The 24,136-nt window shown below is 39.8% G+C and overlaps 1 protein-coding gene across 2 annotated transcripts in view; it reads left to right on the top strand.

The window, feature by feature from the left end:
* Positions 1-13,063: 13,063 nt before the first annotated feature.
* Positions 13,064-24,136, top strand: part of TAX1BP1 (Tax1 (human T-cell leukemia virus type I) binding protein 1) — an 84,237-nt gene continuing 73,164 nt past the window's right edge. The window contains exons 1-3 of one of the 2 annotated variants that reach the window (XM_010855406.1): positions 13,064-13,212; positions 18,585-18,670; positions 19,944-20,112. In XM_010855406.1, the coding sequence (XP_010853708.1) occupies positions 19,951-20,112 (162 nt within the window). In that variant the 5' untranslated portion in view covers positions 13,064-13,212; positions 18,585-18,670; positions 19,944-19,950. The remainder of the gene's footprint in view (positions 13,213-18,584; positions 18,671-19,943; positions 20,113-24,136) is intronic. The other variant, XM_010855405.1, reaches the window with a different exon arrangement.

Raw genomic sequence — 24,136 nt, forward strand, 5'->3', positions numbered from 1 at the left:
GTACGTCAAGGCTGTATATTGTCCCCCTGCTTATTTAACTTACATGCAGAGTACATCATGAGAAACGCTGGACTGGAAGAAGCACAAGCTGGAATCAAGATTGCCAGGAGAAATATCAATAACCTCGATATTCTGATGACACCACCCTTATGGCAGAAAGTAAAGAAGAACTAAAGAGCCTCTTGATGAAAGTGAATGAGGAGAGTGAAAAAGTTGGCTTAAAGCTCAACATTCAGAAAACTAAGATCATGGCATCTGGTCCCATCACTTCATGGCAAATAGATGGGGAAACAATGGAAACAGTGACAGACTATTTTATTGGGCTCCAAAATCACTGCAGATGGTGAATGCAGTCATGAAATTAAAAGACACTAACCCCTTGGAAGGAAAGTTATGACTAAACTAGATAGCATATTAAAAAGCAGAGACATTACTTTGCCAAGAAAGGTCCATCTAGTCAAGGCTATGGTTTTTCCAGTAGTCATATATGGATGTGAGAGTTGGAGTATATAGAAAACTGAGCACCAAAGAATTGATGCTTTTGAACTGTGGTGTTGGAGAAGACTCTTGAGAGTCCTTTGGACTGCAAGGAGATCCAATCAGTCCATCCTAAAGGAGATCAGTCCTGGGTGTTCATTGGAAGGACTGATGTTGAAGCTGAAACTCCAGTACTTTGGCCACCTGATGCAAAGAGCTGTCTCATTGGAAAAACCCTGATGCTGGGAAAGATTGAGGGCAGGAGAAGAAGGGGACGATAGAGGATGAGATGGTTGGATGGCATCACCAACTCAATGGACATGAGTTTGAGTAAACTCCGGGAGTTAGTGATGGACAGGGAGGCCTGGCATGCTGTGGTTCATGGGGTTGCAAAGAGTCGGACACGACTGAGCAACTGAACTGAACTGGACTGAATGTATTACAATGAGCATGTAATGAGGCTCAAGGTCTTACTGGAAGTGAAATCTTGTACCATCTTGCACCTATTTGGTTTTAATCACTTTTCATCATGTCCTACGACTATATCATTCTTTTACATGTTGTGTCCTGCCCCCATCCCTCCTGTTTCACTCATTTCAGTTCAGTTCAATTGCTCAGTTATGTCCAACTCTTTGCCAACCCATGGACTGCAGCATGCCAGGCTCCTCTGTCCATCAGCAATTCCCAGAGCTTACTCAAAGTCATGTCCATTGAGTCGGTGATGCCATCCAACCAACTCATCCTGTGTTGTCCCTCTCTCCTCCTGCCTTCAATCTTTCCCAGCATCAGGTTAGATCATTTTCCAGTGAGTCTGTTCTTTGCATCAGGTGGCCAAAATATTGGAGTTTCAGCTTCAACATCAGTCCTTCCAATGAATATTCAGGATTGATTTCCTTTACAATTGACTGGTTTGATCTCCTTGCAGTCCAAGGAACTCTTAAGAGTCTTCTCCAACACCACGGTTTAAAAGCATCAGTTCTTTGGCCCTCAGCTTTCTTTATACTCCAACTCTCACATCCATACATGACTACTGGCAAAACCATAGCTTTGATTATATGGACCTTTGTTGGCAAACTAATGCCTCTGCTTTTTAATATGCTGTCTAGGTTCATCATAGCTTTTCTTCCAAGGAGCAAGTGTCTTTTAATTTAATGGCTGTAGTCACCATCTGCAGTGATTTTGGAGCCCCCAAAAATAAAGTTTGTCAGTGTTTCCATTGTTTCCCCATCTTTTTGCCATGAAGTGATCGGACCAGATGCCATGATCTTAGTTTTCTGAATGTTGACCTACAAGCCAGTTTTTCACTCTCCTCTTTCACTTTCATCAAGAGGCTCTTTAGTTCTTCTTTACTTTCTGCCATAAGGGTGGTGTCATCTGAATATCGAGGTTATTGATATTTCTCCTGGCAATCTTGATTCCAGCTTGTGCTTCTTCCAGTCCAGCGTTTCTCATGATGTACTCTGCATGTAAGTTAAATAAGCAGGGGGACAATATACAGCCTTGACGTACTCCTTTTCCTCTTTGGAACCTGTCTGTTGTTCCATGTCCAGTTCTAACTGTTGCTTCCTGACCTGCATACAGATTTCTCAGGAGGCAGGTCAGGTGGTCTGGTGTTCCCACCTCTTTCAGAATTGTCCACAGTTTATTGTGATCCACACAGTCAAAGGCTTTGGCATAGTCAATAAAGCAGAAATAGATGTTTTTCTGGAGCTCTCCTGCTTTTTCAATGATCCAGCGAATGTTGGCAATTTGATCTCTGGTTCCTCTGCCTTTTCTAAATCCAGCTCGAACATCTGGAAGTTCATGGTTCACGTATTGCTGAAGCCTGGCTTGGAGAATTTTGAGCATTTCTTTACTAGCGTGTGAGATGAGTGCAATTGTGCGGTAGTTTGAGCATTCTTTGGCACTGCCTTTCTTTGGGATTGGAATGAAAACTGACCTTTTCCAGTCCTGTGGCCACTGCTGAGTTTTCCAAATTTGCTGGCATATTGAGTGTAGCACTTTCACAGCATCATCTTTTAGGATTTAAAATACCTCAACTGGAATTCCATCACCTCCACTAGCTTTGTTCGTAGTGATGATTTCTAAGGCCCACTTGACTTCACATTCCAGGAAGTCTGGCTCTAGGAGAGTGATCACAGTTTTGTAATTTTCTGGGTCGTGAAGATCTTTTTTGTACAATTCTTCTGTGTAATCTTTCCACCTCTTCTTAATATCTTCTGCTTCCTAATATCTTCTGTTAGCTCCATAACATTTCTGCCCTTTACTGAGCCCATCTTTGCATGAAATGTCCCCTTGGTATCTCTAATTTTCTTAAAGAGATCTCTAGTCTTTCTCATTCTATTGATTTCCTCTATTTCTTTGCATCGATGGCTGAGGAAGGCTTTCTTATCTCTCTTTTCTATTCTTTGGAACTCTGCATTCAAATGGGTATATCTTTCCTTTTCTCATTTTCTTTTCACTTCTCTTCTTTTCACAGCTATTTGTAAGGCCTCCTCAGACAGCCATTTTGCTTTTTTGCATTTCTTTTTCTTGGGGATGGTCTTGATCCTTGTCTCCTTTACAATGTCACTAACCTCCATTCATAGTTCATCAGGCACTGTTTATCAGATCCAGTCCCTTAAATCTGTTTCTCACTTCCACTGTGTAGTCATAAGGGATTTGAAATAGGTCATAGCTGAATGGTCTAGTGGTTTTCCCCACTTTCTTCAATTTAAGTCTGAATTTGGCAATAAGGAGTTCATGATCTGAGCCACAGTCAGCTCCCAGTCTTGTTTTTGCTGACTCTATAGAGCTTCTCCATCTTAGGCTGCAAAGAATATAATCAATCTGATTTCGGTGTTGACCATCTTGTGATGTCCATGTGTAGAGTTTCTCTTGTGTTGTTGGGAGAGGGTGTTTGCTATGACTACTGTGTTCTTTGGCAAAACTCTGTTAACCTTTGCCCTGCTTCATTCTGTACTCCAAGGCCAAATTTGCCTGTTACTCCAGGTGTTTCTTGACTTCCTACTTTTGCATTCCAGTCCCCTACAATGAAAGGGACATCTTTTTGGGATGTTAGTTCTAAAAGGTCTTGTAGGTCTTCATAGAACTGTTCAACTTCAGCTTCTTCAGCGTTACTTTTTGGGGCATAGAATTGGATTACCGTGATATTGAATGGTTTGCTTTGGAAATGAACAGAGATCATTCTGTTGTTTTTGAGGTTGCATCCAAGTACTTCATTTCAGATTCTTTTGTTGACTATAATGGCTACTCCATTTCTTCTAAGGGATTCCTGTCCACAATAGTAGATATAATGGTCATCTGAGTTAAATTCCCCCATTCCAGTCCATCTTAGTTCGCTGATTCCTAGAATGTCAACTTTCACTCTTGCCATCTCCGGTTTGATCGCTTCCAATTTGCCTTGATTCATGGACCTAACATTCCAGGTTCCTATGCAATATTGCTCTTTACAGCATCGGACCTTGCTTCTATCACCAGTCACATCCACAATTGGGTGTTGTTTTTGCTTTGGCTCGATCTCTTCATTCTTTCTGGAGTTATTTCTCAACTGATTTCCAGTAGCATATTTGGCACCTACCGACCTGGGGAGTTCATCTTTCAGTGTCCTATCTTTTTGCCTTTTTATTGTTCATGGGGTTCTCAAGCCAAGAATACTGAAGTGGTTTGCTATTCCCTTCTCCAGTGGACCACATTCTATCAGACCTCTCCACCATGACCTGTCTGTTTTGCAGGGCCCCACATGGCATGGCTGCGTGGCACAGGAGCTAATGTAATACATTAGCATAAGCTAAATGACATAATCAGTAGCACCTTGACAGTTGGAAGACAACCATCAATAATCAAGAAGTGAGCCATGGCTCAATTCCTGGAAATCTCTGCCTCCTTCCCCAAAATAGTTGGAATAATCATCCCACTCGGTAGTTTGTAAAATTACCCAGCCCCCACAAACTAACTATCCCATATTTCAGGGTCTCTTGCCTTCTGAGATGGCCCACAGTCTGTCTGTGGAGTGTGTTTCTTTCTAAATAAGTCTACTTCTTACCTATCACTTTATCTCTCAATGGTTTCTTTTTGTGATGAGACATAAAGAACTGGGTTTCATTAAGTCTTGAGTCCAGGTGTGCAATCTCAATGAAAGGACCATGGGTTCAAGTCCCAGGTGGGATTCTGGCTGGGTTCAAGTCCCCAGCCACAGGTTCAAGTCCCATCTAAGGTGCACAGTTTCACAAGTGCATGCTCACAGAGCAGGTAAAAGGGCAAATTTAGAATCGAGAGGCAATGAATTGATAATTTATACAGCAATAATCTCCAAATTCCATCCTCTACCCCAATTTTTAGGCCTCTCAAACATGTTTTATGAAGCAGACTGGGTATCAATCAGGTAAATAGCCAAACTCTCCAGTCACAGGCAAAATACAAATTCCTTTTCATGGATCTCTTGAGATATAGTGAAATCATGGGATGTGAGCAAACACCTGGTTAGAATCCATGAAACGTGCATAAATATTATGGTGGACTTGCCTGTCTGGAGCACATTACGCACATTATGATGTTAATGCAACTTTTTTGTTGTGATGAAGCAGCATTCAGAACAATGGCGTATAGGATAGGTGGGAAATGATGGAGTCACATATAAACAATTCTTTTTAGTGAAATGTTTGGCTGTGGAGGTGGACAAAAAAGCTGTAGTTGGAGGGCAATGTGAAGCTGGGGAATTAAAAACAATTTTCCAGGTGGCGCTAGTGGTAAAGAACCTGCTTGCCAATGCCAGAGAGGTAAGAGATGCAGGTTCAGTCCCTGGGTCAGGAAGATCCTTTGGAGGAGGGCATGGAAGTCCACTCCAGTATTCTTGCCTGGAGAATCCCACGGACAGAGGAGCCTGAAGGGTTACAGTCCATAGAGTCACAAAGAGTCAGAAAGAACTGAAGCGACTTAGTACACACACATACAGGTAAATTATAGAGCCTTGAGCAAGTGGAAAAGACAAGGGAAAAGATCCAGTGGAGATAGAGGGCTAGGTTATAAGAGAGATAATGTAGAGTTCCTGAGAAGGTGGGAGGGGACAGGATCTGTGGAACTGAAAACACATTTCGGCCTAAAACTTTGATTTAGACTTTGTTTAAATTACAATTTTAGAAGATGGTCTTAGTAACATTTTATTAATTAGTAAATAACTAATAATTAATAAAATAACTTTATTGATTTTAATTATCATTGCTATGTAAAGTGACTCAAAGAATAAAGGTATGTGATGAAAAACACAGAGAAATAGACCTTGTTGACATAAGTACCTTAAGAATTCAAAATATTGTGCTGACAATTCCTTTTCTCAGTAAGATAAGGAAGGAAGGTTAGAGATTATTTACATACCAGTGACCTCTCCCTTGCACAGGGAACAAAGAATACTGTTAGGAGCCAGATGGGGGCAAAGGTCTTACTAAAGTATAAACCTCTGCAGGCTCTGTTCTTTAATATCATAAATTATGTAGTTTCTCAATATCACAAATTACATAGTTTCCCTTTTTGATCGTGCAAGAAACTTCTCAAAACACTCAATTTTAACTTCAAAGGTTTTGCTTAGTATTCCCAGACAAAACTTTTAGTGGTAAAGAGTATGATGACCACAGAGTCTGTAAATGTGTTTGGGGAAATTGCTCTTAAATCTGCAAGATGAAAAATCAAGGGCTTTTAGAGTATTGGAAAAAATGTTAATGAAATGATAGTCCATGGACTCTGAGTTGGATAATGAGGGAAGTATTAAAAGGAGAAAGCATAAAGAGATACTGAGGTCTTTGAAAAATAGTTACAGTGGCTATATTTGTATAAGCAAGTTAGAGGAATAGGAAGTTTTCATCAGAGAGCAGGATCCTTGATCATGAAGGTGAAAGAATGGGTGATGGTAAGGCCCAAGGTATGAGCATGGAAATAGGTATCTGGACTAGAGTGGAGGAGATTATTAGAGATGAGGGATTCAAGAAATTTTAAGGTCAAGGTGTTACTCTTTTAATTTTAATGTCATCCAAAAAAACACGGAGATGCTTGGAATAGAAAGGGAGGCTGTGCTGTGAAGGTAACAGTCTTCAATGAACGAGATAGAGTGACTTGGAGATCAGCATGAAACCGTTTGCAATTCTGAAGTGGTTTGCCATTCTCTTCTCCAGTGGACCAGTTTGTCAGAGCTCTCCATCCATCTGTCTTGGGTGGCCCTACATGGATGGCATGGCTCATAGTTTCGTTAAGACAAGGCTGTGGTCCATGTGATCAGATTGGTTAGTTTTCTGTGATTGTGGTTTTCAGTCTGTCTGCCCTCTGATGGAGAAGGATAAGAGGCTTATGGAAGCTTCCTGATGGGAGAGACTGACTGAGGGGGGAACTGAGTCTTGTTCTGATGGCGGGGCCCTGCTCAGTAAATTTTTAATCCAATTTTCTGTTGATGGGTGCAGCTGTGTTCCCTCCCTGCTATTTACTGGGGCCAAACTATGGTGGAGGTGATGAAGATAATGGCAACTTCTTTCAAAAGATCCCATGCATGTACTGCTACACTCACTGCCCCCAACCCTGCAGCAGGCCACCACTGACCCACCCCTCTGCTGGAGACTCCCAGGCAAGTCTGGGTCAATCTCTTGTGGGGTCACTGCTCCTTTCTCCTGGGTCCTGGTGAACACAAGGTTCTGTTTGTGCCCTCCAAGAGTCTATTTCCCAATCCTGTGTAAGTTCTGGCAGCTCTGTGGTGGGGTTAATGGCAACCTTTTCCAAGAGGGCTTTGCCATACCCAAGTCTGCTGCACCCAGAGCCCCTGTCCCTGTGGCAGTTCACTGCTGACCCGTACCTCCACAGGAGACACTCAAACACAGTTCTGTCTCAGCCTCTGTGGAGTCCCTAGGTCCTGGTGCACACAAGGTTTGTTTGAGTCCTCTGACCTCTCTGGCGGGAATGGGGTTTAATTCTAAAGGAGAATTTGCCCCTCTTATTGTCTTGCTGGGGCTTCCCCTTTGCCCTTGGGCATGGGGTATCTCCTCACAGCCACTCCAGTGAAGTACAGCCGCCGCTCTAGCACCTACCATATTGCTGGGGTTTCTTTGACCTTGGACGTGGGATATCTCCTCATGGCCGCTCCAATGCTACGCAGCCGTTGCTCCAGCTGTGAAAAGAAGAGAAGCGAAGAGCAAAGGAGGAAAGGAAAGATATACCCCTTTGGATGCAGAGTTCCAAAGAATAGCAAGGAGAGATAAGAAAGCCTTCCTCAGTGATCAGTGCAAAGAAATAGAGGAAAGCAATAGAATGAGAAAGATTAGAGATCTCTTCAAGAAAATTAGAGATACCGTGGGAACATTTCATGCAAAGATGGGCACAATAAAGGACAGAAATGATATGGACCTAACAGAAGCAGAAGATATTAAGAAGAGGTGGCAAGAATACACAGAAGAACTATACAAAACAGATCTTCACGACCCAGATAATAACGGTGCTGTGATCACTCTCCTAGAGCCAGACTTCCTGGAATATGAAGTCAAGTGGGCCTTAGAAAGCATCACTACGAACAAAGCTAGCAGAGGTGATGGAATTCCAGTTGAGGTATTTTAAATCCTGAAAGATGATGCTGTGAAAGTGCTACACTCAATATGCCAGCAAATTTGGAAAACTCAGCAGTGGCCACAGGACTGGAAAAGGTCAGTTTTCATTCCAATCCTAAAGAAAGGCAGTGCCAAAGAATGCTTAAACTACCACACAATTGCACTCATCTCACGCTAGTAATGCTCAAAATTCTCCAAGCCAGGTTTCAATAGTACGTGTACCGTGAATTTCCAGATGTTCAAGCTGAATTTAGAAAAGGCAGAGGAACCAGAGATCAAATTGCCAACATCCACTGGATCATCGAAAAAGCAAGAGGGTTCCAGAAAAACATCTATTTCTGCTTTATTGACTATGCCAAAGCCTTTGTATGGATCACAACAAACTGGAAAATTCTTCAAGAGATGGGAATATCAGACCACCTGACCTGCCTCCTGAGAAATCTGTATGCAGGTCAGGAAGCAACAGTTAGAACTGGACATGGAACAACAGACTGGTTCCAAATAGGGAAAGGAGTACGTCAAGGCTGTATATTGTCCCCCTGCTTATTTAACTTATATGCAGAGTACATCATGAGAAATGCTGGGCTGGATGAAGCACAAGCTGGAATCAAGATTGCTGGGAGAAATATCAATAACCTCAGATATGCAGATGACACCACCCTTATGGCAGAGTGTGAGAAGAACTAAAGAGCCTCTTGATGAAAGTGAATGAGGAGAGTGAAAAAGTTGGCTTAAAGTTCAACATTCAGAAATCTAAGATCATGGCATTTGGTCCCATCACTTCATGGGAAATAGATGGGGAAACAATGGAAACACTGACAGACTTTATTTTGGGGGGCTCCCAAATCACTGCAGATGGTGACTGTAGTCATGAAATTAAAAGACGCTTACTCCTTGGAAGATAAGTTATGACCAACCTAGACAGCATATTAAAAAGCAGAGACATTACTTTGCCAGCAAAGATCTGTCTAGTCAAGGCTATGGTTTTTCCAGTGGTCATGTATGAATGTGAGAGTTGGACTGTGAAGAAGGCTGAGCGCCAAAGAATTGATGCTTTTGAACTGTGGTGTTGGAGAAGACTCTTTGAGAGTCCCTCAGACTGCAAGGAGATCCAACCAGTCCATCCTAAAGCAAATCAATCCTGAATATTCACTGGAAGTACTGATGTTGAAGCTGAAACTCCAGTACTTTGGCCACCTGATGCAAAGATCTGACTCATTAGAAAAGACCCTGATGCTGGGAAAGATTGAAGGCAGGAGGAGAAGGGGACGACAGAGGATGAGTTGTTTGGATGGCACCACTGATTCAATGGACATGAGTTTGAGTAGGCTCTGGGAGTTGGTGACGGACAGGGAAGACTCGCATGCTGCAGTCCATGGGGTTGCAAAAAGTCGGACACGACTGAGCAACTGAACTGAACTGATGAAACTGTTTACCTCAGATTGGGACTTGAACTAATGTGGTAGGACTATGTGTTAGTCATTCAGTAGTGTCCAACTCTATGTGACCCCATGGACTGTAGCCTGCCAGGTTCCTCCGTCTGTTTAATTCTCCAGGCAAGAATATTAGAATGGGTTGCTGTTCCCTTCTCCAGGGGATCTTCCCAACCCATGGATTGAACCTGGGTCTCCTGCATTGCAGGAGTATTCTTTACCATCTGAACCACCAGGATTGGGGCCCAGCCAAAAACCCTGCTTGGGAGTTGAACTCATGTGTCTGGACGTTGAACCCAGTCAAAACTGAATTCTTCCAACTCAGGTCCTCCAACTGAGATGACAGACATTGTTTTAGGACCTAATGAAGCTCAGGTTCTAGACAAAGTATTAGGTAAGATGTAGGTTTATTCAGAGAGACAAACACTCCACAGACAGAGTGTGGGCCATTGCAGAAGGCCAGTGCAGCCTCTGCATGTGGTGGGGTTAGGTTTTATAGGCTGGGTAATTTCATAGGCTAATGAGTTTGAGGATTTTTCCAAACATTTTTAGGACGAGGGGGAGATTTCCAGGAATTGAGTCACAGCCGACTTTTTGATCTTTGATAGTGAGTCTTGGGACTGTCATGGCACCTCTGGGTGTATCGCTTAGCTTGCTGATGTGTTACAATGAGCATATATTGAGAATCAAAGTCAGGTCGAAGTTGGCTTGTCTGTCATCTTGGACCCATTTGATTCTAATCAGCTTATGTTGTGTCCTTGGGCTATGTCATGCTTTCAAAGATTGTGCCTTGCCCCCTTCCGTCCTGTTTCAAGCAGACAACAGCAACAACAAGGGCAGAGGGAGTTTAACTGGTTGGCATGCAACTCAAAGGAGCAAAGTTTTATAGAAACATTTGGGAGAGTAATGATAGGCGAACTATAAGGAGTGAGAGAATATCAACTATCTCCTAGCATAGGGTAGAGGAAGTACACCACGCTACTTTAGAGTGTTTGAATTTTCTGTTTAACCAAAATCTACCATTGTTCAAATCTCGTCTTTAAAAGCACTTTTTAAAAAAAGGTTTACATATCTATCAGTTTTCTAAGGAAAGGATAGTGTTTAGCAATGGGTACCTTTAATACCAACGTAAGTCATTGTTTCAAAAAATGAAGACAATTCATTTTATATGCTTTCAAAACCAATAATGACACTTCTATAACACGCCTTTGTGAATTTGTTTCTAATTTTCAATCCATGTTGTACCACCTAATTGTTCCATTTGTTCCCATTTTTAGATTTAAAAAAGATTTCCTTATTTATTTATTTTTATGGCTGTGCTGGGGTTTTGTTGCTATGCATGGGCTTTCTCTAGTTTCCCAGAGCTGGGGCTACTCTCTGGTTGCAGTGCACAGACCTCACGTTGCGCTGGTTTCTCTTGTTGTGGAGCATGGACTCTGGGGTGCTTGGGTTACAGTAGTTATGGCACGCGGGCATGTGAATCTTCCCGGAGCAGGGATCACACCCATGTCCTCTGCATTGGCAGGTAGATTCTTAATCACTGGAACCACCAGAGAAGCTCTTCATTTGTGCCCTTTTAATTATTCTCTCTACATAAGCCCTTTCAGATCCTGTTACTCTTTCAGAGCTTAGAGTCCAGTTTTTTAGCCAAATAATAGCAATAATAATAATTACCAATCTTTCTTTCCACTTTACTTCTAGGAGTCCATTTCCTACATATCTAACACTTTGCTGTCCCATCTTATAATATCTTGATTAGATTTAAAACAGCTTTAGGGAAGAAACTGTGGATTATTCTTTGCTTTCCTCAGAGTATATAGTATTAACATAACCAAGAGCACATAGTAAATGACCAAAAAGCACTTATCAAGAAGCATCCTGGCGTGGTAGGAAATGCAGAAACTTTGGGAGTGATAAATTTGAATTCAGCGTAAAAAGGGTTTGCCTTTTGGGGGATTATGGGCAAGTTATTTAACTTTCCTGAAGCCATATTCCCCTGCAAAATGAGGATAAAAATTTACAGGGTTGCTGTGAGGAATGGAGGCAACCTAAGGACTTATGCAGGGACTGGGAAGCACTGTGTGCCCCACAGACAGCACTTATTATGATTTGTGAACAATCCTCTCCCTACCTGACTCCTCTGCCCAGGCTCTTATACCCTGACTTGACGTTTTCTTCCATGTCTTCAACAAAACCGTACTTAATAGTCTACATCTACCTCTACCAGGAGCAGTGTGTTGTTTTCACAAGCATCTAAACTACTACTAGAAGGCTGCTACCAGTAATGCCAGTGAATACTGAATTTACCACATCATTTTCATCTGCAAAATGAGATTGGTACTCATCTGTAAAGATTCTTCTGAAATCTGTGATCAAGTGTGATATACAGAACCATACCAAGTTCAAAGATTTCAATATATACGAAACAAATCAGTCGGCAGATAATCAGACATCATTATCTTAAGTATGTGGAAGTAAAGTATACTGAAGAGGATTTTGTATCTTCTCAATTTAGGAGATGCTTCAACATTTGACTTGATCTCATTTACCATCCCTTCTTCATGGTGATGTTGCAAATTTTATCAAGAGCTTTACAGCAATGCAGGAATATAAGGAATTAGAACAGAATGCACTTGCTTCCGTGGAGTTAGGATTTAAACTGAATACTCTTAAGGCGGTAAACTATATAACAAAGTGACTTTAGAAATTACAACTGGACAGAGAATACAGGGCAACCTACATTCACGCACACAGAATAACAGGTAACAAAAGCAGTTAACTCATAGAACTAGGTCATTGCTGGAACAAGAGGAAATAGAATCATAGAGCACTAGAACTGAAAATCTCCTAGGAGAAACCGAGATTTTACAGAGAACAAAATCCCTTAGTTAAGTAAGCACCGGACTGGTCTACCACCAGGAGTTGGGAAAGTGCCCAGGAGCGAGGGGCTACAGCAGCCCCAAGCGCGTGGTCCTCCTTTGCTTCTACGATTGTCTACTTTCCGAGCCACAGAATAACTGGGTTCGCTTAGATTTATAAACATCTAGGCAATGACACGGCACTAGTTCCTATATCTCTGGGCTACCCTTTCCACTTAACTGTTAAGTTACTTTTCAATTAAAATAATAATTAAAACGTCAAAAATGCATTATCTAAACGGATCCTGTTTTGTTGCCACAGGTATCTGAAAGCGGCGAAGCGGGAGAAAGCGGAGGAATAGCCGAGCCCATGGAACAGGCCGTTTCGGGTTTGTTAGGGTCCATGGGGTCGCTGAGGGTCGGACACGACTGAGCGACTTCACTTTCACTTTTCACTTTCATGCATTGGAGAAGGAAATGGCAACCCACTCCAGTGTTCTTGCCTGGAGAATCCCAGGGACGGGGGAGCCTGGTGGGCTGCCGTCTATGGCGTCGCACAGAGTCGGACACGACTGAAGTGACTTAGCAGCAGCAGCAGGAGCCTACAGTCTGCAGCTAGGGTAGTTAACCGCCGGGTGCAACCAGATTGATATTTCAGCGGTTAGGCCCGACCGACTCCTCGCGACGTCGGCGACGGAAGGGGCGGGTCCATGGCAGGAAGTGGCGTTTCACCGGCTTTTGGCCTGTGGGGAGGTGTAGCCGGTCGGTAGAGGGAGGCTGTGGTGGCGGAAGAGCTTTGGAGGCTGATGGCGGCTGAAGCTCGGAAACCTGTTTAACACTCCACTCTTCCCGAGAGTTCCTCACTCGGTAAGCGCCTCTCCAATCCCGCCCCGGCGCCTCGCGTGGGGTGGACGTCCCCTGGAGCTCTGTAGGGGCTCGTGATACGCCCCTCAATTCTGGAGTCTAGGGGCCTGACTAGTCTCGGGAATGGTCTCCGTAGTGACGATGCTGCCGAATGACGATGCTTTCCTTCCCGAGGACAAACCTTTCTTCCCGGACTGTGATTGTGACGGGAGTGTGGACGACTTTGGTTAGCAAAGGAGTTGGAAAAAGGGACGGGGGGCCGGCCCACACGGCGGGGAGGCCCTAGGATAGGCCTTGGCGATTTAGGGGAGCCGTGTGGGGTGTGGGCCCTTTGGGGACGAGTAGCCAGAGACCCCCGGAAAAGAAAGTGCTTTGGCGGAGCTATGGTGAGTGCTTAGTGGGTAACGTCTGGGCTGCTGGGGTAGGTAAGCTTAGGAAAACATCTAGGTCGTGTCGAAATGGGACACTCAGGTTTGCCCGTCCGGAGTGAAACCTGTGTTTTGTTTTGAGTCGCCAGTAGATTAGGAGGCGGGGACTCCATGCGCCGCGGGCCTTGGGCGGAGTTAGCTGTTTGTGCTCGATCTCCAAAGTCAACTGGGTTATAGAGTTAGTGAACGCTTTTCTTGTCTGCTTATAAATAAATGACTGTCACGCCTTGTGCTCGAAGGGATCTTAAATCTTCCGAGAAGAGTCATGTTTGTCTATGCTTAGGCAACTTGTCCTGATTTCACAACACTCCCTCCCAACACCCCAGAGGTCCGCAGGTTGTGGACAAGTCCCGACAGGAGCTCGTCATTTTGGGGAATCTTTGCTAAGAGATTAGTATGCGTGTGTGTGTGTGTCCTGATAAACATATTACCTTATTGGTAATCATTTTATTTGAGAACGCCGTGACATTTGATTTTCTACATATATTTTAGGTTTTACGAAGTAGTTACGAATCGCTTTTGTGTCCGGGACAGGAAATTCTAAGTTTTCCACTCGCTAGTTGTAGAATAGCTGCATGCGGGAATTACTAATTGTAGTTTTGGAGCCCGATTCCAAAAGCATTTAAAGAGATTATTAGAGTAACATGTAAATCTAAAAACAAAGTGGGCTAATTACCCTTGGGGTGCTATTCGGGTATGGAAAGGGGCCTTCGTTTTGTTCTTATCAAGGATAGAGTTGATTTCTTGAAAGAATACTTGATTAAGTTTTCTAGTCATTCCATTGTTAAATTGCACACCCCTGTTTATACAATTATGGCTGCAGCCATTTGCGTAGTAGTAACTGGTAAATATCCTTTACTTAACAAAATAACAGATATTTTGGAATTCTAAGTTTTGACCTTTTTTAATGATGTTAAATATTTTTGAAAGGTCTTAACCATGTTCCCTTTTTACTGCTTTGGGGGCATTGCCTCACATATGAAGTTTATTGGATTGCATTCTTTTGAAATTTCAATATTACTAAGTAAAATTTTGGCTATATCCACCTCTGGCCTTTTAAAGTTTAGTTTGTCTCAAACTCTTACAGGATGGTAAAGATTCCCTCCCCTCTAATAAAAAGTCAGTTTCACAGCTTTTTAGAAACCACCATTTAAAACAAAGTTAAGTGGTGTGCATGACACCTGGCAGAGTGTAATGAGTAGTGGTACTCAGCTGTAAGAGTTGTGGAGATTGGGAGGACTGTTAAGTGTGTAAACTGACAAATTGGTGGATTTGCTTCTGCCTTCCAGAAAGATCGCTGATAATTCTTTTCTGGTCTGTAAGCCAGCTGATACAGTCTTTGAGCTAAACTGTGAGTAATTGGAAGCAATTAGAATATTAGCTGTAGTTTTTCCCTTCAGATACTCAGTTTCTTCCCGAACTGTTTGGAGATAAGTTTGAAAGTTCATGTATAATTAACTGAAAATTAAAAAAAAATTTTTTTTACTAAGTATTTCAACCACTGTATGTAATGTGTTTCTATTGCAAGAGGTCATATGTGAGTTTTTATTACTAGTCTTTGTCTACTTTGGATTTACTAACTTTTATTATGGAAATTTTCTAAATACCCAAAAAGAGTTTAAGGACTCACTATTTTGCTAATCTGGGTTTATCACCCCTGGAGTTTTTTAAGGCAAATCCTGGACATCAGGATATTTCACCTATAATTTATCATCTTTAACTGGTAAGGACTTTGAAAAAAACACAATCACCATAATAATAGTATCACCTAGAATAAAATTATCTTATTTCTTTTTGAATTCTAAATGTTAAAATTAGCAAATTATATAAAATATCCAAATTAGAAAGTTTGCTCTTCTGTACATTTAATGCACAGAAGTTCTTAGTATGGTCAACTTCCTACTTTATTTAATTAAGGTTTACACATTTTGGGCTAGTTAAGTAAAATGAGTATCAGAAGTCACTGGAAAAATGCTAGCAGAAAAGCCAGATCAGGCTTGGGCTTGAAAAAGTTCCAAGAGGAAGAACATAACACTGATATTCCCCCGCCCTCAGTTTATTTTAGCTACTTACCTGAGGGCCCACTGCATATTGTCTATTATTCCTTAGATATTGATGAGTCCTCAAAAATAACAAACATTGGATTTTAGACCAAAGACTTAACAGAGTTAAGTTTACAGCATAACACTTAAAAGGAACCCTAGAGATGTTAGGGAATAAAGTAGAAAATAGGGAAGAGGGCACTGCAGACGGCGTGTAAAAGTATTTCAGACTTTATTTCCCAGCCAGGCATGTCTTTTTTTTTTTTTTTTTTTTTGAACTGTTCTCATGTATTTTTATTTTTTTACTTACGTAACATTGGTTTATTACATTAGTTTCATGTGTATAACATATTTCTAATTCTGTATATACTGCAGCTTGTTTACCACCAAAAATATAGTTTCCATCTGCCAGCATACAGTTGATCCCCTTTGCTCTTTCCATCCCCTTTACTCTTGTTCTTGGTAAGTCCGGTTTGGTTTATTTATTTATTTTTTGTTTGCCATATTTCTAGAGGTGTACTTTATAGAGAATGGGAAACGAAATTTGATATGGTAAAGCTATTCCTACTTTTGTGGTAGGCATTGTATTTCCTCTCTCCAGCTGAGGCTGAGTTTGTTCTTTTTCTCGTGCTATCAGTGAAGCTACACTTCCCAAACACTACCACAAGGTGATGCAGTGACTCTGCACATTACTTCCCCATCGCATGGTGTGTGGGTCTGTGTGTGTGCCTGTGAATCATTGTGATGCATTAACATTCTCAGTGAATTTTAACGATTTTAAAAGGTTTACCATCTTTTCACTGCGTTTCTTATCTGTGTGAAGAATGAAACATAAACTGTATGGGAATTAGATATTTTACCGTTTAAAATGGGTCGATTCATGTAGTTACATTCAGATAACATTCATCCTTGTTAACTTTTTTATGAGTATAAGTTATATTGGAATTAAATTAATTTAAAAAGTAATGAGAATGAAATGACTTCTGTAAAAATATTTCTGTAGTTATAGTCAGATTGAAATCTTTAAAAAGGTTAGTGTTGGAGAGAGATTAATGAAGGTTATTAATGGGATAATTGCAAATTATCTTACTCTAAAGATTTATAAGCATCATGAATATATTTAATATCTGATAGAGTTTTGTATTAAAAACTTGAATTTTGGGGAGAGAGTTTAAAAATGAAATTTCTTGTTAATGTATTTATTTAAAATAATGAAAATAGTACATTAAATATACTGGTAAAAATTCAGTCAATTGAATTAAAAGTTGAAGTTCTTTTAAGTCCTCTTTTCACACATAACTCATGAGTAAAGACGGTAGTGTGTGCTTTTTAGTCCCTTTGATACATTTATAAGCATATATACACATGTACATACATAAATACACATGTGTATTGTTGTTTTAGTTGCTAAGTTGAGTCTGACTCTTTTGCGGTCCCATGGACTATAAAAGACCAGGCTCCTTTGTCCATGGAATTTTCCAGGCAAGAATACTGGAGTGGGTTGCCATTTCCTTCTCCAGGGGATCTTCCTGACCCAGGGGTTGAACCTGTGTCTCCTGCTTTGGCAGGCAGATTCTTTACCATGAGCCACCTGGGACGCCCACATATGTGTATATACCTTTATGTTATTTTACATCTTAAAAGCTTTTCAGTGAAGTAAAAGTCTAATTATTGATTTTTAAACGCTCTTGTAATTGAGGTTAAACAAAAGTTTAACCTCCACTACCTTGTTGTATAACATATACTGCTTTGTTGATTTAGTTTACTTTAGGAAACATATTTAAGTTTTATGAAAAAAGTTTCATTCTTAAATGACTTTTAATGTACAACACGGGAAACTCACCCTAAGCTAACTTTGTTTTCTTCTTGCTGAGTATCTTCCTCAGAGAAACTTATACTCACTTTCTTCATAGAAAAACATTACTGATTCACTTGACTCAGTTTTGGTAGTTGTATCTAAAAGAGTTTGGTTCAGTTAATTTAGCTATAGTCTTTCTCATGGGTTTTTTATAACAAGTAGTGAACATTTTTTCAAAACTGGAATCAAGGGCTTTTTGTTTTTTTTAGGAAGCCACTAAATTTGAAAGGAGATTATTATTAGTGGTTTCATTAACATTGTGACATCTCTTTGGGCTCAGGTTTGCTCAGGCTATTCAAAGAAACAAAGTAATGAACACTTATTTTAGGAAGTTTCTAGTGTTGTGCTACCTTTTCATTTTCCTGAAGACTTTAGGTTGCCAGCTGGAGACTATTGACTGTTAAGTCTTTCTGTGAAGTAGGGTTGTTGGTAATAAAGCGTTTTTGTTAGTGCAGAGATACAGGAAATTTACTACTGAATGCATTCTCTTTACCTTAGAATCCTGGCAAACCTCAGGTGGGAGAGGCTGATAAGACATCCAGCCTGGTATTCTGCCACAGTGGCTTTCAGGTTCATGAATGACAGTCTCTTTGTGGGATGTCCAGTATATTGTATATCCTATAAGTACAAAGCAGTATCTTGACCATAACAGAAGCAGAGTAGAGACAAAAGGAAAACTGGGCATTTTCTGAAGTGTTATTTCAGAATTTTAAAGATGAGCTTTAGTATTTCAAATCAACAAAAGAAACGTGGAAAAGCATTTTATCCTAGATCTTCCTAGAAATAAGACTTCTTAGTAATTGTTAAAATGTGAGTAGTGTTGAGAATTCGCTGGTAGTCTACTGGTAAGGACTCTAATGCTTTCACTGCCTTGGCCAGGTTCAGTCCCTGGTCCAGGAACTAAGATCCTGCGAGCCTCACAGTGTGGCCAAAAAAAAAAAAAAAATGTGATTAGTGTTACTTCTGTAGAAACTTCATGGGTTTGTGAAGTAAATTAGAATAATTTGGTTAGCAAATGTCTTAACCCGGTTTTTCCCATTATTACAGAGATTCTTGTTTTGATGACTCAGAAGCAGGTGCCATTGTGTCAGTGGCAGTGTTTCCTACGTGGTCCTGTAGAAACAACGGCTGAAGTGAGTCTGTGACACACTGTAGAGATATATTTTTTGAGTAAATTATATCATTTTTTCAAATGTAGAGCAAATAATTTGGAAAACATTTAGGTTTTGAAGATTTTTTTAGGCCGCTTTCACCATTCATCTGCTAGCAAGTGCTAAGTTAGTGAGCACTCACTGAATCTATAATAGATTCTCAACAGAATGTATTTCATTGACACTATATATTTAAAAATACATGTATTTTTAATCAGTAACTGTATGGAAAGGATACAATAATCCTGGAATCAAGATAGAATGAAAGGGTAGAATTGTAGGTAGAGATGAACGAGTAGGCCGAACTATTTCAAGTAGACCAACTGAGATTTTTACATCATTTGTGAGATTTGAACAAGTATGTACCAGAAGCCCAAGAAGACAGCCCAGGTCTGGGAATCTGTGAGAGCTGCTAATGGAGACTTAAATTGATGGTTTGAGTCATAGTCTAAATAGTAGTCCTCTGTGCTGGCTGTATACAGGATTAAGATTACTTTGAAGTGAAGTGAAGTCGCTCAGTCGTGTCTGACTCTTTGCGACCCCGTGGACTGTAGCCCACCAGGCTCCTCCATCCGTGGGATTCACCAGGCAAGAATACTGGAGTGGGTTGCCATTTCCTTCTCCAGGGGATCTTCCAACCCAGGGATTGAACCCAGGTCTCCCACGTTGCAGGCAGACGCTTTAACCTCTGAACCACCACTTTGGGAGGCTTAAAAAAAAATGTGTGTACACGAACTTGCATGCAGTGCCCAGGTCCCAAAAAGTCATTGTCTAAGACCCCTTAATGATTCTAATATGTAGCCGGGGTTCAGAAAACCTGGGGATCGTGAATGTGGGTCAGGAATGCATGACACAGAGGTTGACTAGGCTCTAGGTTACAGGAGCCTAGAACCTAACGTGGAGGGATACAATAGGTTGGATTAGGGAGGAAAGTGATGCAAGTTCAGGGGTTCAACATAGAAACACTGCTTTTGGTTTGCAAGAGAAGCAGAGGGCTAGGCTTTGCAGGAGAGGTGAAAGTTTGGTTTTTAAGTTTTTTTAACTCGTTGAACTTTCTGAAACATTTTGTAAATTAATTACTTCCCAGTTTGTGTTTTTATATTTAATCATATCTAAAGGAGTTCCAGTATTTAAGAAGTATGTCTTTTCAATAATTCTCTGAGAATATCCATGTAATTTACTTTTAAAGCTATATATTTTCTCAAGGTTTTTTCTTAGTTGGTATCATTAAATATGTATAATTTACTTGTTTCAGATTCACAATGACATCCTTTCAAGAAGTTCCATTGCAGACTTCCAACTTTGCCCATGTCATCTTTCAAAATGTGGCCAAGAGTTATCTTCCTAATGCACACTTAGAATGTCATTATACTTTAACTCCATATATCCATCCACATCCAAAAGATTGGGTTGGTATATTCAAGGTAAGAGAACTTTCTGCATATATCTTCCATGTAGGCACTCTTTATTTTCTTCTTAAGAGGTTCACAATTAGTTTATACTTGTCTTAGCTCTACGTTAAGGATTATTTTTATAAATGTCAAATGTAAAACATTATGCAAACTTGAAATATTTAATAGTGCAGGGTAGTGTACAACAAATGTTAGGAACTTCAGTTCACCAGACTTGCCTCTCTGTGATCAAAAGGTTTGACTTAAAATTCTTTTCAAATTTTTTTCTCCCATTTTCTCCATTCCTTACCTTAAAAAGGTGATCTTTTCCTTTGGATTGCTATATCATTTACGGTTTTGTCATTTGTAATTAATTTTGTACAGCTCTACAGCTGTGTTACTATCTTTCCTGTTGTCCCACATTGTTAAAATATTCCTCATATTGTCCCATGCTTTAATAAGAGTATTCTGTTTTACATGACTAGTAATTTCATTGATGGCAAGAGTCCTAGTTCTAATATTTTGCCATTATGTGTTACATTTAGTTGAAAATTACACTGAGATGATCATTACAGTGGTGGAAGTTTTTTGGCAATTTCAAGTCTTCAGAATGTAATGGAGAACCAGAAAATAAGAATGTGCTTTGAGCAAAGTAATGCTGTAAATGTACAGGTAGTAAAACTTACTTTTCTCTTGGGTTATTCTAGATTCTCCCTTGGAAGCAATTTTTATTTTAGATATGACTTGTTAAAACCAAGACCAGTAGGTATTGAAATTTTAATTGTGTGGTCTATATAAGTTAAATAGTAAAGTAGAAAGAAATAAAAGTAGCTGCTAGAATTAGGTACATTGAGAGTATCAAGTAGTCAAAGTCTGTCCTAATAGAGTGAGGAGGGCAGAAAAACTGTATGGGACAAAACAAAGTTCTGGCCTTTAATGACATTTCAGTACCTTTTTGAATCTCTCATCCCTTGGCATTGCTGGATTGGTGAGTTGTTTACTCTGTTTTCTTTAGGCTAGTCAAAATCCAATATGAAGATACATTTATTGTAAGCTTGTTATGAAATCAATATCATTTTTAATTTTATGTAAGAGATGAATAACAAGTTAAAGACACTAAGAATTGGTATTTTCTTAAAGAGTGAGACAGAGAGGAAGAATAGAACAGGGAAATGAGATTGAGGGAAGAAAAGGGCATTCCTGGCAAGAAAATGGCATAAGCAAAGGCACAGGGGTGAGAATGTTAATGAGAATGAGTTAGTGAAGTGGAGGGAGATGAAGTTAGTGAAGTGGAGGGAGATGAAGTGTCCGTCTTTGATGGAAGACCTTCAGTGTTAAGCTAAGTAGTTTGCAGACTTTTCATTATGTGCAGTGAGAAGTCTGCATATGTTGGCTGATGGGTGATAAATTGTATTTCAAGAAGATAAATCTTTACTTTTTTTTTTCAGACTACTTATTTTTGTCTTCTGGTCCCCCCTCCCATTTTTTGTTAATAACCTATTGTTTACGCCAAAAGTTTATGACCATCTCATCAGATTCAGCCGAACACAATCGTGTCAGTTTTACTGCCTGTTTCCACATTTTTAATATCACTGCTGTAATTCATGCCCTCCTTATCTCCTTCTAAGACGATTGCAGTAGGTTTCCTGTTTTCCGTGCTTTCATTCTTAATGCCACTCCTCAATTTTATCTGTTCTGCAAAATGCTCTATATATAATAGAAAATGAAAATCTGAACATATCTTCCTCTTGTTTAAGTGGCTTTTCATCCTCTGTGGGATAATGTCAAGACCAAATAACTTAGGGTGCCAAATAGGGCTCCTTTATAAGACCTGATTTATAGCTTCCTTTTTTACATTGCCTGCTTATTTTTGGCTATCATATTGCTAATGTATTGTCTCTTGTGCACTCCAAGGACTGTTAACTCTTTTTTAAGCAGTAGTACTTCCATAAATAAATAATAAATTTGAGTAGAATACCCTTTCCATCTTTTTGCCTGGATGATACTTACTCAGTGGGAAGTTTAAGCATGTAGTAAAAACTTCAAACTGTACAGGAAAAGCTCAGGAAAAAAAAATCATGTTTTAATACTATTACCTAGCAATAAGCATTGTTAACATATTGGTATATATCTGTAAATAATAATTATACTTTGTCTATAAAAAGTATACACATATGCTGTTGATGCATTGTGAAATTCATGGAAATGTTTCTAAATATTTACCATTAAACAGTCCTTAATATAGACTGTATTTTTTTAAATTTTGTGTCCATTTATTTCATAGGATAAGTTCTTGGAAAAGGAATTACGATGTTTATGGCATTGAATGTTTTTAAATACTAGATATGTACTGCATATTGCTGTCTAGAATGATTTTGATGGATATATTGACAAGGCAGGCAGGGAGAAACAGCCTAGATCGTAACTATAAGGGGAAGGAAGGAAGGGAAAGTGTATTGTGTGTTTTAGAAAATCTTAATTTAATTTTCCTGGGACAGGTACCAGTTTTAGAAAATGAATGGGAAAAGTTTGTTTTAATATTTAGCTGAGGAATAACTTTTAAGCAGAGAGTAATAGAGTTTAGAAGTGAACTTTAATCTTACAGTGCTGAATAAGATAAATTGGAATTAGAATTTTAGAGAATGTTTAGACCATCTTAATTTCTAGGTGAGATAATGCAGGCCTTTGAGAAGGGGATCAATTCTGGGTAATAATCCATAGGAAGCATCTATAAGGTTTGTCAGCAGTTAATGTATTGAGACTGAAACTCATTCATTAAATATCCTCAGTGAGGAGGAGCAAGGTCATGTGCTGAGTTGGGATGAGGAGTGGGGCTGTGGGTGGGGATCTTGAGTATGGAGAAGATTTGGTCTTGCTACTGTGGAAGAATGGAGAATTGGAGTAGGTTAACCAGGAGATTGTTGAGCAGCCGTTTTGTGAGTTTGTCTAGAGATTGAGCACCTAGAATTGAGTGAATTCCAAAAGTGAGTATTATTCACACTGAATTTGGAAAGAGAAGTCAAGAGGGCAAAGGTTACTAGCATGGTTTTAGGTGCATTACTGGAATGGTTAACTGACCGTGAAGTCCAGGTTGGGTAGGGGAATGAGTGAAGCCAGACTAGGGATGTAGACTGGGGTGGAGATTTTCATTTTTTCCTTTCAGGTTTTCTTCCTCTTCTCTAGTGTTGGTTAAATTATAACTAAAAGATGTAGCATGTTTGTTTATTCTTTATACTTTGCAAAGATCTATTCATGAGAGCATTATACTCAACATTTTGCAGATGGGGGAACTGAGGTCCAGAAAGAAGTGTCTTGGTCACTCCAAATTAAACTTTGGAGCTAACGTTTGAACTACATGTAAACCACGTGTAAAACTTCAAGAACTGTTCTTGGCAGTTTGGTTAAGTGAGAGATTTAGTTTTTCAAAGTTAACAACAGAATTCTTAAAAAGTTCTGTGTGCATTTTATGAATGATAGGATTGAAGTTAAAAAAAAAATACAGGAAAAGATTGAGAACTATACATGATGTCATATTTATTATCAAACCCAACATTAATTGCAATAAAATATTTAATATGTCCCATTATATTTGTTTTATCATTATCAATTTGATTTGGTCTTGATTGTATAAGTATTTTTAAGAATTTATTTATATTTAGGCTATGCTTGGTACAAATTAAATTAACTTATAATTAAAATACTTTAAAGGTCCATGAGACTTTTTTTTTAACTGTAAAGGAGTTATAACAATTCTCATGTTTCAGAGATACTATTCTAGTTGTGGAAATTGGGAATGCAAAGTGATTATGTCATGTTGTCCAGAGTCACATAGGCAAAACCAACCTTCCCAGTAAGGTACTATTCTCACTGAAACCTTACTGACAACCAGATTAAAAAACTTTAATTTCCTGGTATGGAAAGTGAAACTAAGCAGTGATTTTATACTTGAATATCTTGTTTCAAGTTTTTCCCCTCTTCTTTGTTTCTCTTTTCCTTTTCATATTTGTCTTCATTCTGCTGCTTCTGTCTTCCTGCCCTGTCTCCATTCCAGTCCTTT

Source organism: Bison bison, unplaced genomic scaffold (genome assembly GCF_000754665.1).
Source record: "Bison bison bison isolate TAMUID 2011002044 unplaced genomic scaffold, Bison_UMD1.0 scf7180017864364, whole genome shotgun sequence".
Lineage (NCBI taxonomy): Eukaryota > Metazoa > Chordata > Mammalia > Artiodactyla > Bovidae > Bison > Bison bison.